Raw genomic sequence first — 14,617 nt, 5'->3', positions numbered from 1 at the left:
CAACTAACAAACAAACAGACACAGGCACAACCTCATAAAGACAGAATTAGATTTTATTTGGTCCTCCAGACGTTAAGCGAAAAAGGAAACTTGGGATCCGAGTACCATTATGTGTCTTAACAGTTCAATTAAATATAATACAATAGGTGTTTCCTTTTGGCCTGTGGTCAACTATTCATTTTCCGTCTTGGTCCTCCATTGGAAACAGTTAGCGCACCACTGATCTACACCATAGTTGGGGTTGTTTAGTCAGAACTAGCTCATCAGGAGTAAATGCAAAATGTAAATTCAACAGGAGGAAAGCAAATAATATTTCAACTAAGAAACAATTGAAAGCCTCTGTGGTCATTTTTTTCAAGTGTGCTGCAACATATAACCCACGTCTGATGTTAATTGTCTGGTTAGACATACATGTTTCCTCTTTTGTCTACAGTGTCAGTTCGTCAGCCAAAATGTGGCTCAAGTTCTACTTTTGTCTTCAGATTAATAGCAGATAAGCACGTATTTTTGTCCTCTTGTGAAATGTGGAAAAACAAGAGTTTCCACTGGGCACTGCAGTGAAAACAAAATTTGCACTCTGTATGAAGTATGACTGATGACCCAGCAGAAAGCCAGAGAAGAGTAGAACTGAATATTTACCTCTTTGTCTCAGTGGTTCAGCATCACACATCGACTTTCATGTTATTCATTAATCAGAACATGTTTTAACTGAACAGTGTGTAATAAACAGTGACTTAGGTTTCATTTTTCATCAATATCTAGCTTGACATGAGTCATCTCTTATCTCTTGGAATAAGATAAGACATTTTTCTCTATAAAGAACCGACATGTTGGCAAAGGTGTATCACTCTGCACACGTCATTGTGTAGCTCGTGCAGATGTACCCCCGCACTGTGGGGGTACAACAACAATAATAATACAATATTAAACAAATAAAAACAAAGACAGAGTACGCAGGATAAAAATATAGACAGCAGGGCAGGGTGTACATACTATCTATTCATGTTTGTAAGTGAGGCACAACGTCGTAGTTGTGCAAAGATAATAAAATAAAGCAAAACGGTATAAACATAGCAATAAAAGTGATCAGGTGTATTGATTGATTGATTGATAACATTATTTACACAGACACTACTATAAAAATATTAGTAGATATTAAAAAATAAAAATCATGAAAAATAGCTGAGTAAAGTGTAAATGTAATAAAGTACAAGTACCTATTAGGCTTAGATAGATAGATAGATAGATAGATAGATAGATAGATAGATAGATAGATAGATAGATAGATAGATAGATAGATAGATGGCTGGCTGGATGGATGGATGGGTGGGTGGACGACGCTCTCCTGACGCAGCAGCAGAAACAGGCACCGCCCAGCAAAGCAGCAGAGCTCAGTCATGCTGCTGCACAGTGGATTTATTAATAACCTGTTTAACTTCACAGACACACGACAGGATCGATCTCTCTGACAGGTGAGCAGGCTTCACTTCAGTGGGTCGAACTTTATTTGATGCTGTTTTTATCCACTGCTGCTCACTTTTTGACTTCCCGTTTTAAAGTCACAGGAAATATCCCAGACAGCAGCACATTTGAACGTTTTCATCCTCGTCGAGGCTTAATCGATACGTAATTGGGATACCTGATTGAACAACATAGAGGCAGAAGTCGCGTTAAACGGTCGGATCGGAAAAAACAACGCGTCACAAAAAGGTTATTTGTTTCTATTGAAAGAATCATTAGTTTTCACTTTTTCTTTTTAAACAACCTTTTCTGCCAGAGACTAGTCTATAACACAGTGCATCACTGCACATAATCTGTAATGTGAATTAAATATAAATGTGTCTTGATCTTTCTAATGACCACTTCCTTGAGCACACCAGCAGCTACAAAGCAGTGAATGACCGCATGATGAACCTGAGGGTCAGCGTGATCGCCTCATTAGCCTGGTGTTGTTATTAACGGCATCCGATGATCGTCTGTATCGATTCACTTCGACCCTCACGTGCTTTCTTACTGTGTCTTAAAATACCACACTCTTTCATTTCTGTAGTAAACAGAGATCTCATGTGTCTTGTTACTTCAGGAATCATAGCTGCTGTGTTGGAGACCCAAATTAACATCCAAAAAAAATCTTCTTTAATAGACTAGTTTATTTTCTATCAGTCTCAAATGTATTTTGTGAGTTTACTAGCAAACTTTCCAATAAAAATTAGCCCGTTCCTCCATTTTCTTCTCTCGTACAAGCTTTTTCTCACAGCTTCACATAGTTTCTGGATGTAAATCGTATTAATTTCTACTTTTTCTTGTCTAATTATGACTGAAACAATGGTGGAATAAGTACTCTGATTCAGTACTTAAGTAAAAGTACAAGTTCAAGTGAAAGTACAGAGGTATTTTCAAATAAATGTATGTGAAAGTACACATTCTGCAGTGAAATGCCTGCTGTGACTGATATAAACAACATTATTGAGCTATAATACTGATGCATTAATATTAAGCAGCATTTTACTGTAGCTGGTAGAGTTGGAGCTGTTTATCTGCTTTAGCAGTTGTTCCCAAACTAGTGGCCAACATTTTAATCAGAGCAGTCCAGTGATAGTGATAAACAAGGGCCAACTTTAGTTTCAGAAGTGGGGGGGACACAAGTAGGAATGGCGAAATTTGTGCGCACATAGTGCGCTCGATTTCTGCATGCGTAGAGCTTAAATCATGCCATTTCTATTTAACCCTAGCCTACTATTTTGTCATTAGCCATACTGCCAGTGGCGGAGCGTGGGTCTCAGCACAGAGAGGGCCGAGCATTCTCGATGGGCCCTTGTGATAGTTATTTAAACATGCCAGTCACACTAAATATTTCTGCAGAAGACAATGCCACAGATCACCCCCTCTGACACACAAACACACACACACACACACACACGCACACAGGTCACTGTCTGAGTCTGTGGCTACCATGTCTAAGCCATGTAGCTACCATGTTAATTGTAGACTGTCTGTGTCCATTTAATGTTTATGTTGTAACAAAGACATGGTAGCTACTGACTCAGACAGACATCAACCTGCTTGAGCTTTCCGCACCATGCAGTGTCGGTCACAGACTGACAGTCAGTCAGACACGAATCAACTCAACTCAGTAACCAATCACACAAGCAGCTCCATGGCTCCATGTTGTCCCTGTGTGATGTTCAGGACAGGTGGGGACAGTCTGAGGACAGAGAGCTCTGAGGTTGAAGTTTATAATTATGAAATGCACCGTGACACTGTGACAGGTCTGTACGTCTTGACCACATGTCAGCTGTTCAGCTGTAGTAGAGGAAACTCCGCTGTTCTCAGATCCAACGCGACGAGCGCTTTTTTGTATTTTTTTTAAAAAATTTAGCTCCGGTAGCGACCCGGCTGAAATACGTGAGGATGCGCGGATCCTGTGTATTTATCAAAGCTTGGTCACCGTGCTGAGGCACCGGGTTGGTTTGAGCTGCGTTCATGAAGTTAGAGGCTACTTTCAAACTCGTTACTCACTGGTCATCGGCGTTTTAGCGATCGTACAGCCTGAGGCCAGTATACAACAGGTTACAGTGTCGCTGTCTCTTTTCGCCTCCTCTCTCCTTGTGTGATCAGTGCGCTGCACACACGTTTTAAACAGAGATGGCTGAGCGCCTGGTTTAACATATTAGTTAGCTAACGTCAGCTACAATAGCGTATAGAGTAACGTTAGAAATACCAGTAATGACTAATCAACCCACATCCCAATCCTTTCCATCTTTTTGTTGCTGTGCCGCGTCCTGTCTGTGTCTTTGATTGAGCATATAGTGGGAGGGGAGGGGGGCTTCCGCGCGGTCAGTACGTGCAGGGTTTCTTGTTGTTTTGCAATTGCAATTACAGCCTGTGCCTACTGTACAAACTGTAAAAAGTGGGGGGGACAAAAACATGATTTTGAAAAGTGGGGGGGACATGTCCCCCCTGTCCCCAGTGGAAATTGCGCCCTGATAAATGTGAGAGGAAAGATACAAAAAAAAAAGTTATGATCATACAAACAATTTTAATCTTTTGGATTTTTCTGTAATCTTTTATTTTTATGATTTCTGAAACACTTTTGCCACTTTGGGATTTAAATGAAACTATGCTTGAAGTTCAGAGGATAAATGTCTCGTCAGTGGGACTGCCAACAACTCATAGACATTTGAAATGTGACACTGCTGCCAAGAACCACTGATTTGATCTTTAACATTGTATTTTATAAGTTAATCATATCTTTTATTCATTTAAACTGTTAATCAGAAAAGTAACATAAAAAAATACTAAAAGTTTTACTCAAGGCCAGTTCTTGTTTTTAAAGTTTGTTTATTTGACAGGGGCAGTGCACCGCTTCTTAACTGTAGGTTTTATAAACATTACAACATGACAACAACCAGAGTTCTTGAGTAAATCTACTTAATTTCTTCCCACCACTGTTGATCAATGATAGAGTATACTGAAGTATAATACACAGTGTATACTGAAGGCTAAGACCTGGTAAGAGAGGCAGATCTTCAGCCTTGTTACAGTTACAGTTCCTGAGCAAATTCTCAAGAAATGAAAGTAAAAATCAAATCAAAAACATCTCACAGGAATTCAAACTTGAGACACATATCCCATTAAAGGTGCAGTATATAGTTTTTAGCAACAGAAAAGAAAAATCATTGATTGACGTTTATCATTGAACAAACTGAATAAACAAACTGTCCTATTATTACCCTAGAAATATTGGAAATACATCCCCTCGTTCCCATGTACTTTTCTCTCATCTCAAGTGTGATTCATTTCACTTCATAGAACATTGTTCCACTGACCTTTGCTTTGTGCCACTTTGTACTCAGAGCACTCCTTGCTTCCAGAAACTGGAGGCAATAACTGATGAAGTAATCGATCAAAGAAACCTCTTATCAAATTTAAACAGCGATTAGTTGCTTAAAATCTGTGAATTTACCAAAAGACGTGTACTTTTAGGACACGTAAAAGCTGAGATCAGATTGCTAACAAAAACAAAACCAACTGCCATTTATCGAGCTGTTTCTTCATTGAGTAATGAAAAAGATGAATGAAGATGGAGACCAACAGTGTAGATAATGAGTAGATCATTAGGCCATCATCATTACTGGAATTCAATTTGTGGTCATGGTGACAATAACAATCCTATCTTGGCATTTTTTCAGCCTGCAGATCCTACATAGACAGACAGACAGACAGACAGACAGACAGACTGATAGATGGATAGTTAATATTAATATAGATACATTTTTTATTTTTTTTTAAGGAAAACTTAATGGTTGTATTGTTAAGATGCGGAAGGTTCTTTAACTGAAGGATTTCCGGCAACTATCACTCTGCTGGCCGTGCTCTGACAATAAAAATTCATTAATAATTAATGATCCCTCTTACTTAAAGTGCATTTTTACCTCACAAAAATAAAACAGCACGAACAGCAATTTCTATTAGAGCCTGACTGATATACCGATTGGCCAACCACAGATATATCGGTGTTGGCGTGTATGTTGCCCGATATGAGCCAGCTCTTTTTTTAAAGCGATTATAATGCAGAAAGAGATACTTGGGATGATTTATAATCATCAAATTCCCAGTAAGGTCACTGTTCACTGTTCCAGTTTGTTAAACTGTAAAATATCCTGCCTACCTTACATAGCTTAGTCACAAGAGTTTGATAACCACATTTGAAGAATAGTTGCAAATAATGTGTTTGTGTCAGCCTATATATCTATCTTGGAATCTTTTACTAAAGAAATCAGTATCACTCGGGTTCTAGTTTAATTTTTAGATTTGTTTTTTGCTAGAAACATCTGAACCTCATGGCGGGCCATGTAAAGCGCAGGCCCCCCTTTCCTGTAAATGGTCTGAGTGTCTATGTGACCCTCTTCCCTCTAATCACACTTTCATTATAAAACTTTTATATCAACTCACAGTGAAACCATGGCCTGAATTGCAGATGCATAATTTAGAAATACTGCAAAGTTATGATATGATGGGGTAAAGGAGAACGTCTAGAAGGATGTGTTGACATTATGCAAAACACAGTGCAAAAATGCAGCAGAAAAGAGGGCAGAAACTTCAGCTTATTAATATTGGACAGTATTTTTTGTAGTAGTACCATAATATATACATAATAGATGATCTGCCATTGACTTGGTGAAGAAAAACACCAACACATGTTGACTGTCAGATTGTGGATTTGAAGGTTTAGTGGAATCAGTCAGTTGTGTGTTTTTCTGCATGATTTCATGTGCTGAGTGAAGCTAGTTTCTCATCTAGGCGGGTCATTTTTCTGTCATTTTTACAGTAAATGTCAATGCTCTGTTGGGAGCTTCACTTTTTTTCACGTTTCACTAAATGGGTATTTAGTTTGTTCTCATGGCTAAATCTCTTACGTCACCTCTATGTAACATATTCCACCCTTTTTGAGGAGACATGACAGCATTTAATTTGTTGCCACCCCACACCCCATGTAATAGTCGGCGTGTGCAGTCCGACTCTGGAGGCAGATGCCAAGCCACCTCATGTCTGCTCTGACACTCAGTCTGCTCACTCCTGTTGGCTTGGTGTTCAGAGCAGTGGGGGGAAATGTGTGAAAACTTGTGTGATTTATGGGCCTTAAAGTATGTGACTAATAAGCTCAAATAGTCAAAATGTTGTGTCATTAGTCCAGAAGAACATCTTTCCATTCTGTAGTTACCCTTGATGCATTGTTTTCTGACGTCCTCCTGACGCTCTTTATACTACATTCATTCTTTGCTCCGTAACTCTCACCCCCTGCTGGCACTGCACCTTCATAACCGTGTGTACTTTTCACACTATAGCCTCTGCAGTGCAGTGTTTCCAGAATTTTTTAGACTGTGTACGACCTGAGATAGTTCCTGTTTGGGCCAAGTTTGTAGTGTTTTTCAACCTTTCATTTGACCTCCGCAAACTACACAGTGTGACTTTAGCTCCTAACTCATCATGGATGACGGCATAAATACATACAAAGGAGGAGAAGTGCCTTCCATCAAGTTAATGATCAAGTACTGTTACCACCAACAGCCAAGGAGGTTAATATTTCATTTCTGATGAAAGTGATACTTTTGAGACGTCAGTGCCCATCCCTTCCTGCCAATTCACAGATTCAGGAAATTGTCGTCAAGTAGTCAATGATTAACCCTTACTCACTGAGCCTGGACTAAGTACATGGTAAATATTTAATCTCTCACAAGTGTGTAACTTTTCTAGTATTCACTATGTTTTTCCTCAAACCATTACAGATAAAGCATAGTTTATGTATGGAGAGTCATGTGCCATGCAAAGGGAGACTCGGGACTCGTCAGATCATACTGGACGTTAGTAACAGCTTGAAAAAAGCACAAACACAAGCAGCTGAATTTCCATGGAGCACATTGCTACTAATAACAATAAAAATAACTGTCTCGCCCTGAGGTACAACTTGTGAAGTGTATTAGTTTATTAGTCTATAACAATTATTAACCTATCTTTCATATCATCTTGTGTATTATTTTTATTTGCCTGCACTGATATGGTGTAACACATTGCCCGTGGTAGTGCCAGCTCAACAATTCATGTTGGTCACACGAGTCTGGTTTGTGGTCTGTGTTTGTTGCGTTTCCTTGAGAGCCTCCCAGATGGAGCCGCAGATATTTGTTTAACTTCTACAGAACATTTTAGAAAAAGTAAAGTAGGAAAAAATTCCTGAACATTCACGGCTGAAAAAGTGGCACATGCAGGCTAACTTTTAAAGGCTACACAGCAGGCACAGAATGTTGCTCTTTTTTCTTTACTTAAGCGGTTTTAGATATTTTCTGTTCCCTTCAGGAATGAAAAAACTTGTGTGCGTGCTCTGTTTTCTTTCTTCAGGCGAGCATTGACTCATTCATAATGTGATACATAATATGAACAATGGATGCAACTTTCCGTGTTTCAGTGCCAGTGTTTCCTTTTTCAGACATTTAACTGAAAGTTTCACTTTAAAATCCCCTTGTCTCAGTTGACCACTACATTTAAAGATATAATATGAAGGAAATCTGCATTAAAATGTCTTAAAATGACTAGACCTTTTTTATATCAATTGTTGTTTACTTACATTATCACAAATGTTTCCAACAATGTTCAAAACCAAAGAAATCCACTAGTTTACTCAAGGCAACGGTGCTTTTCTCTAGGTCGCCTGTTGCTACTTCCCGGTAAGGGAAGTCGGTTCTTTAATGGTGTGTTCACCACAAGCCAAGTGATCATTTGTTTTTATTTGGGTTGATGTGTTTTATACGCCCCAAACAGCCAGATCACTTCACTGTAAATTAGCCGTAAGCTAATGTTAGCAAGCTGTGGCAGAGACCAATTCAGCAACTCACCAGACACTCTGGTTTTCTCTCTTCCTTCGCCCTCTCCTCTCTGTAACTTTACATTAATGAAGTAAAGTACATTTCCCCTCCAGCTCCAGTACAGCAGTCAACATTACAGTACCTAGACAACCGACAATGGAGGTCTGCTCCTTGGATCACTGCTGCAGTCAGGTTGATAAACAGGTGTGAATAAGGTCTCGCTCTGCACCCAACTCTCCAGCCAGCTCTGAACAGCTGATTAGGGGCTCTTCCCCTTGCTCTTCTGACCCCTGCACTACACACAGCACTTGGAAAATGTCTTTTGTTGTTGTCCTGATAGAGAACCCTCTAAAAGCAAACATCAATAACCTTGATACTACATCAACTTAATCATTTCTGACTGATGTGTGAGCTAAATGCCCACTTGGACATCAAGCAGAAAACAGAGCAATGTGTATCTTAGTGTAATCACGCCGTCCAATAATCAGGCATCTTTTGGTTTTGATTTGTTCCACCAACTCCTCTTAAAAATATCTGGGTATGTTTAGCATGGTATCACATCTTCACCACTGGACAGGAAGTGTTCAAATCTAGGTCGTGGCACCCACGTCTTCCTGTAGAACAAGGTGTGGTGTGACAGCACAAATCATTTCGAAAGTTTGGGTTTTTAAAGTGGGCATGTATGAGGTACTCATCTACAGTCAGTGTACCACCTACAGTAAATGGCAGTCAGCATGCCCCCAGTTTGGAGAAGCAGCACAAGTACAGGCATGGAAGCTAAAGAGTGTACTGCTGTGGCGGCAGCAAAACGTATTTTTGCCTTTCTGAACATGAGGAGTTGCTAGTTTACCACTTCATCTTTCTATTAGTTTGTTAGTTTGCCTTCAGTGTTTTAATTAGTTAGTTGAATTCACCGAAGTCACACAATAACACAAACAAACCAACTAATCAAGGCAGTGGTGGACCAGCAACTTCTGTGTTCCGTGAGGTAAAATTACTATTTTTGTCGAAGGAGTCAGGTGACTTTGGAGAGCGCAATATAATGGCTTCGGTTTCCTGTCAGAAAGGTCTGTCTGACAACAAGGTAAAGCTGTAAGAATATAGAAAATAAAGCGTACAGTTATACTGATGTGTAATTTTTGATGTGGGCAAAATATGTTTTATCAGCTGCTTTTTCAAACTTGGGGCGTGCTGACCGCCATCTACTGTAGGTGATACACTGACTGTGGATAAGTAACTCATACAACCCCAGTTCAAAAGACCCGAACTACCCCTTTAATTTATATATGCAATTAATACCTAATTAGTCTTATCAGTTGCTTCATGTCATACTGCGATGTTTTGATAAGAAAACTGTGTTTTATTTTGTCTCTGCAGAGTTTCAAGGATGAGAAAGATCAAAGCAAAAACGTTATTGCTGGCAGCAGCTATTGGTCTGTTGGTCCTCCATCTCTTTAAAGATTTTATTGATCCCAAAACCCTCCAACACAATGTAAATGTGAGAGAGGATGACGTTCAAATAAGACAACCCACCACCAAAAACAACTCCTATGTGTACTCCTGGAAAACATGTCAACAAAACACGTCTGCTGCCAACGTCACCGGCTTCAGCTCTCTTCCCGGTAATATAAAAGACTTTCTGTACTATCGACACTGTCGCCATTTCCCCATGCGTTTGGACATTCCTGATAAATGTGGAGGAGCTGAGAAATCAGCAGAAGTCTTCCTTCTTCTGGTCATCAAAAGCTCTCCTGTGAATTACGACCGCAGAGAGGTGCTGCGCAAAACCTGGGCTAAAGAGAGGTTACACAATGGTGTGTGGATCCGGAGGATCTTCATCTCAGGAACAATGGATTCTGGTTTTGAGAAAGAAAGACTGAACAAACTACTGGAGTTCGAGCAACGTGAGCACAACGATATCCTCCAGTGGGACTTTAGTGACACATTCTACAACCTCACCTTGAAGCAGATACTCTTCCTGGAATGGATGGAGAGAAACTGTCCAAACACTCGCTTCTTGTTCAATGGGGATGATGACGTCTTTGCCAACACAGGCAACATGGTTGAGTATCTCCAAAGCCTCAAGGACAATAATGGAAATAAGCACCTCTTTGCTGGCCATCTCATCCAGTATGTGGGGCCGATTAGACATCCTGGGAGCAAGTATTTTATCCCAGTTCAGGTACATGAGTCAGAATCTTATCCTCCCTACTGTGGTGGAGGGGGCTTCCTCTTGTCTGGTTATACAGCTTCGGTCATATACAGTATGTCTCAGTCCATCACCATTCTACCCATTGATGATGTTTACATGGGGATGTGTATGGCCAAAGCAGGGCTTGGTCCCATTTCCCATATGGGTGTGATGACGGCAGGACTGCACGTTCCCTCCAGAACACTAGATGCACATGACCCTTGCTATTACAGAGACATTTTACTGGTACACAGGTTCCTTCCAGTCCAGATATATCACATGTGGCACAGAATACATGATCCAAATCTGATCTGTACCAAACTACCTACAGATGGAAGACTTCCTGCTCTCAGGTTGTGAGTTCAGGTATGGACTTTTTCGTTCTATCATAAGAAAAGGTTTGGACTGTTTTTCCACCAATGTTCAGCTGTGCAATGGAACTGTTTTTCATTTCTGAACTTAATGTGGACACAAAAAGGAGCCAGTGAGGGAGCTTTTTTTGGAACTAAGGGCCTGACGTGTGTGTTAACCTCATGTATTGTTTTGTTGACTATAAATGGGGATGCAAAACGTGCTTTGTCGACACATCGCACTAACAAATGATTACCTATACATTTATCATTTTATACTTAGAAAATAAGTGCCTACTTACCCATCCAGCAGACATTGGGCATTATTATCAGATCATGCTACACCTCTTATTCCCAGTGTGTCTGATGTTTGTTGCTGTGCAGGTACCATATTGTTACAGCTGCAAACAGCTGCTGGAAACAGGGCTGATCAGAGCCATGAGATCCAATCATAGAGTAGATTTTCATGCCAGAAAATTAACAACACAACAACAATCAAAAGAGACTCAAAGCTCCACAGAACTGCTCAATTCACATTCAATTAAGAAATTGATTATTGGAGTGTTAAATGTGCAATATGAAAGAATTTTAGTAGAAAACACTTTTCAACCATCAACAGAATGTGAAAAACAACAGTTTTGATGTTGTGACATCTATGTATTTTTGTAAAGATATCTACTGAGTAGCATGCTAACAGCTAGCCACAATGCTCCTGTGTTCAATGGTGTAAACACCAGAATTTCCCTGCTGCTCCGTGCTCCCAGTCCAGACGTCCCTGTTTTCCAGTGACAGTCACCGTTTTTGGTGGCCTTTCCCCGGCTGAAGCTGTTCCCAGAAATGTCTCCGTTTTTAATAATGCATCATCACAAATCTAAAAAGAGGGCTGTTTTTCTAATACCATGCAATTTGACTTTTTAGAGATGCATGGCTCTCACAGGGCAGCCACACTACAGCTTTATGAGAATTTTATAGAATATGATAACATATATTGCTGGAAATTAAAATACCCAATGGTATATAAAGAAGAAGAAAATTAGCTCAACTTTGAACATCTACGGTCAAAATACATGATAGTAGCATTGGATGTTTTTGTGAAAAAAAATGTGTGAGACTGTCGAACTGGAAATGTCCACAGTTGTCATTTCAGAAATCTGGTTACTTTATTGTATTTAAGACTCGAAATACTCATTGTGCCTTATTTGAGCCTTTCCAGAGCCAACAAAAGTGAAATCGATTGAACAGTGTTTTATCTGCATTACATTGGCATGTCCATCTAACTAGCTGACTCAATATGGTTATTCATTTAAAATCACCTCCAAGGCCAAAGAGCATGTCATCGCTTTGTTGGATTAAAGCATTGGTTATGTGACAAAAAGCTCTATATAAAAGTTTAGGGTTAGCAGCTCCTGTTCTTTATTGGACATTCAGCTTCGGCCTCAGTCTTTGAGCACAACATGTGGAGCTATAAAGTCCAAATAAAACTCTTCCACAGAGTTCTCACTTTAAAACGAGTCATTTGATATCATTTAGAAGTCAGCCTGTGACAGGGTTTGAATCAACTCATAGAGCTTACATTAGCTTAATTATCTAGTTACATGTAGGTACAGCTGAATGTTTCTAAAATGAAGAATATTGACTGGTAAATTTGCCACCAGCACTGTGAATGACGAGCGAAAGTAAGAAAGGGGTCAAGACCAAGTGAACATTCGATGTAAAAATAAAGAGAGTAAGTGAAGCTAACACTGTGTAAAGCAAACAGGAAATTCAATATTTGACATCAACATTTTCGGAAATAGTTTCTAAAGTTAGATCAGTTCTTGTTTACCTTGTATGTGGAAAGCTCTGCTGGGTGATTTTAGTTGTTCTGGCTGATTGGATGTTCGCTCTGGTTGACATTGGACAGAACAGTATGTTAGGTCTTTAAACATCTGTATTACTAAGCATGTGAAGGGTAGATTGTAACCCACTTATTTTAGGGCTGAAATTGTTGACAGACAATCCGGTCATAACTGTGGTAAAGTTTCTGGCACAATATGTGTTGAAGATCAACTCGCACCAAATGCTGTTTAGATGTGTTTGCTTGTATTTCAGTCAACTTCTTGTATACGTGTACGCTGGCATCAAAACTGTTGCAGGGCTATAAAGTCAGCTGAGACTAAGGTGTCCAAAATCTTCCAAAAAAAGAAAAAGAAAAATATAATTCAAAAATATTCCTCAGGGTTTCTCAAAAATAATGATGTAAGTTAATAAGTTTACACTTTTCTGTAATTTAAATGTTTTGTTTTTTTGGTATAAGCTGTATATTTGTATTAGGGCAATATCTTCATATGTTTTTTGTGCCTTACATAAGTGCTTCTATTAAAGGATACCACTGTTGGGATTGCAAAAAGATGTTTTCGAGATCGGAAAGTATTTATGTACTGTCAATACTCAGAATGCTCATTAAGAAGGGGTCGCTACAGGTATTGTATATATAATTTCCAAATCAAATTTTATTTCCATACTGCAAAGGTGTCAGTTTGTTTTGTTTTATAATCGATGGCTTTGAAAGAAACTGTGTACTGCATGTAGTAAACATGTATTTAATATGAACAAAAAAACTAAATGTCGTTGTCCTTATTACACACATCATTCCAGGACAAGGACGCATCAGGCCAATTCAAGGAAAAAAGTAAATGAAGAGGTATAGAGATGCATTGCATTTCTAGCCTGATGGTAGGAATGTGTACTAATACAGAACTGTGCTGCCCTCTTGTATCCCAAATATGTCACTGCAGTTCTACATGACTACATACAGGAAAGCATGTTCCATATTAATGTATTTCTAAGGATGACAACTCCCAGTCTTCTGAGATGTTACACAATCCTCACACAGATCATTCATGTGTAACATACTGACAACAGGGAAAGTAAACTGCACCTTTTACAACAAAATATAGTCACATTAAAAACACTTCCTACAAAAATAAAGGACTCAGCAAATATTTCAGATGATAACACTTAACCTGTTACTGTGGTAATAACAGTAATTGGATGTTGAACGTTGTATTCCAGCAGTGATGGCATGAATGTCTCTGATCTGATAGCAGTTTCCAAGGGCAACAGGGGAATGGGGGCCCTCTTGTGGATGAATAATGTCACTGCAGAACTAAATGACAACATAAAAAATAGTGCATAAAAGACAAATGCAAAACCAGAGTGAATTGAAGCCAAACCGTGAATTTCTTTCTAAAAATGATAAATTATTTCTCATCTGAAATGATACATGAGGTTCAAGGTCCATTTTAATTCTCATGCAACACAGGATTACACAATATACACACACAGGAAGTGTATGAAACAATATCCAAATATTTTAAATTCGACTAGAATAAAAGCAATGAAAATAGAGCACCACAAATAAAAGTAGCACTCAAGAAATAAATAAAAGAGGAACATTATATTTAAAGATCCACCATTTACGGGAGCAGCCATACTGCAGTCAGTGTGTGTGAATTAGCTACTGAGGGCTGTGACATCATCAGTCAAGATGGATGCAAAATCATTAGCTCCCAGAGGGGTTACCGTTGAACTTTTAATACTGACATACAAAACAGTTGTGTTAAACTTAAATAAAAACAGAATACAGTTATTTTTCCAAACTGTATGTCTTTGTCATTTTTAAAGTGTTCCTGAGCCCATGTAGTAATATCTTTTATACATTCATAAGTTTCACA

General features: G+C 39.1%; 1 protein-coding gene across 1 annotated transcript; it reads left to right on the top strand.

Annotated features, from left to right (window-relative positions):
* Positions 1–1,454: 1,454 nt before the first annotated feature.
* LOC141004295 (N-acetyllactosaminide beta-1,3-N-acetylglucosaminyltransferase 3-like) lies at positions 1,455–13,071 on the top strand. Its single transcript, XM_073475727.1, has 2 exons — positions 1,455–1,472; positions 9,738–13,071. Exon 2 carries the CDS (start codon positions 9,748–9,750, stop codon positions 10,909–10,911), a length of 1,164 nt encoding a protein of 387 aa, XP_073331828.1. The 5' UTR covers positions 1,455–1,472; positions 9,738–9,747; the 3' UTR covers positions 10,912–13,071.
* Positions 13,072–14,617: the final 1,546 nt, after the last annotated feature.

This window comes from Pagrus major, chromosome 11 (assembly GCF_040436345.1).
Source record: "Pagrus major chromosome 11, Pma_NU_1.0".
NCBI classification, from domain to species: Eukaryota; Metazoa; Chordata; class Actinopteri; order Spariformes; family Sparidae; genus Pagrus; species Pagrus major.
Note: the sequence above shows the minus strand (reverse complement) of the source record. Positions and strands in the feature narration are given on the sequence as shown.

Coding starts and splice junctions, on each gene's coding strand:
- LOC141004295 (XM_073475727.1), top strand. CDS start 9,748: ATGAGAAAGATCAAAGCAAAAACGTTATTGCTGGCAGCAGCTATTGGT.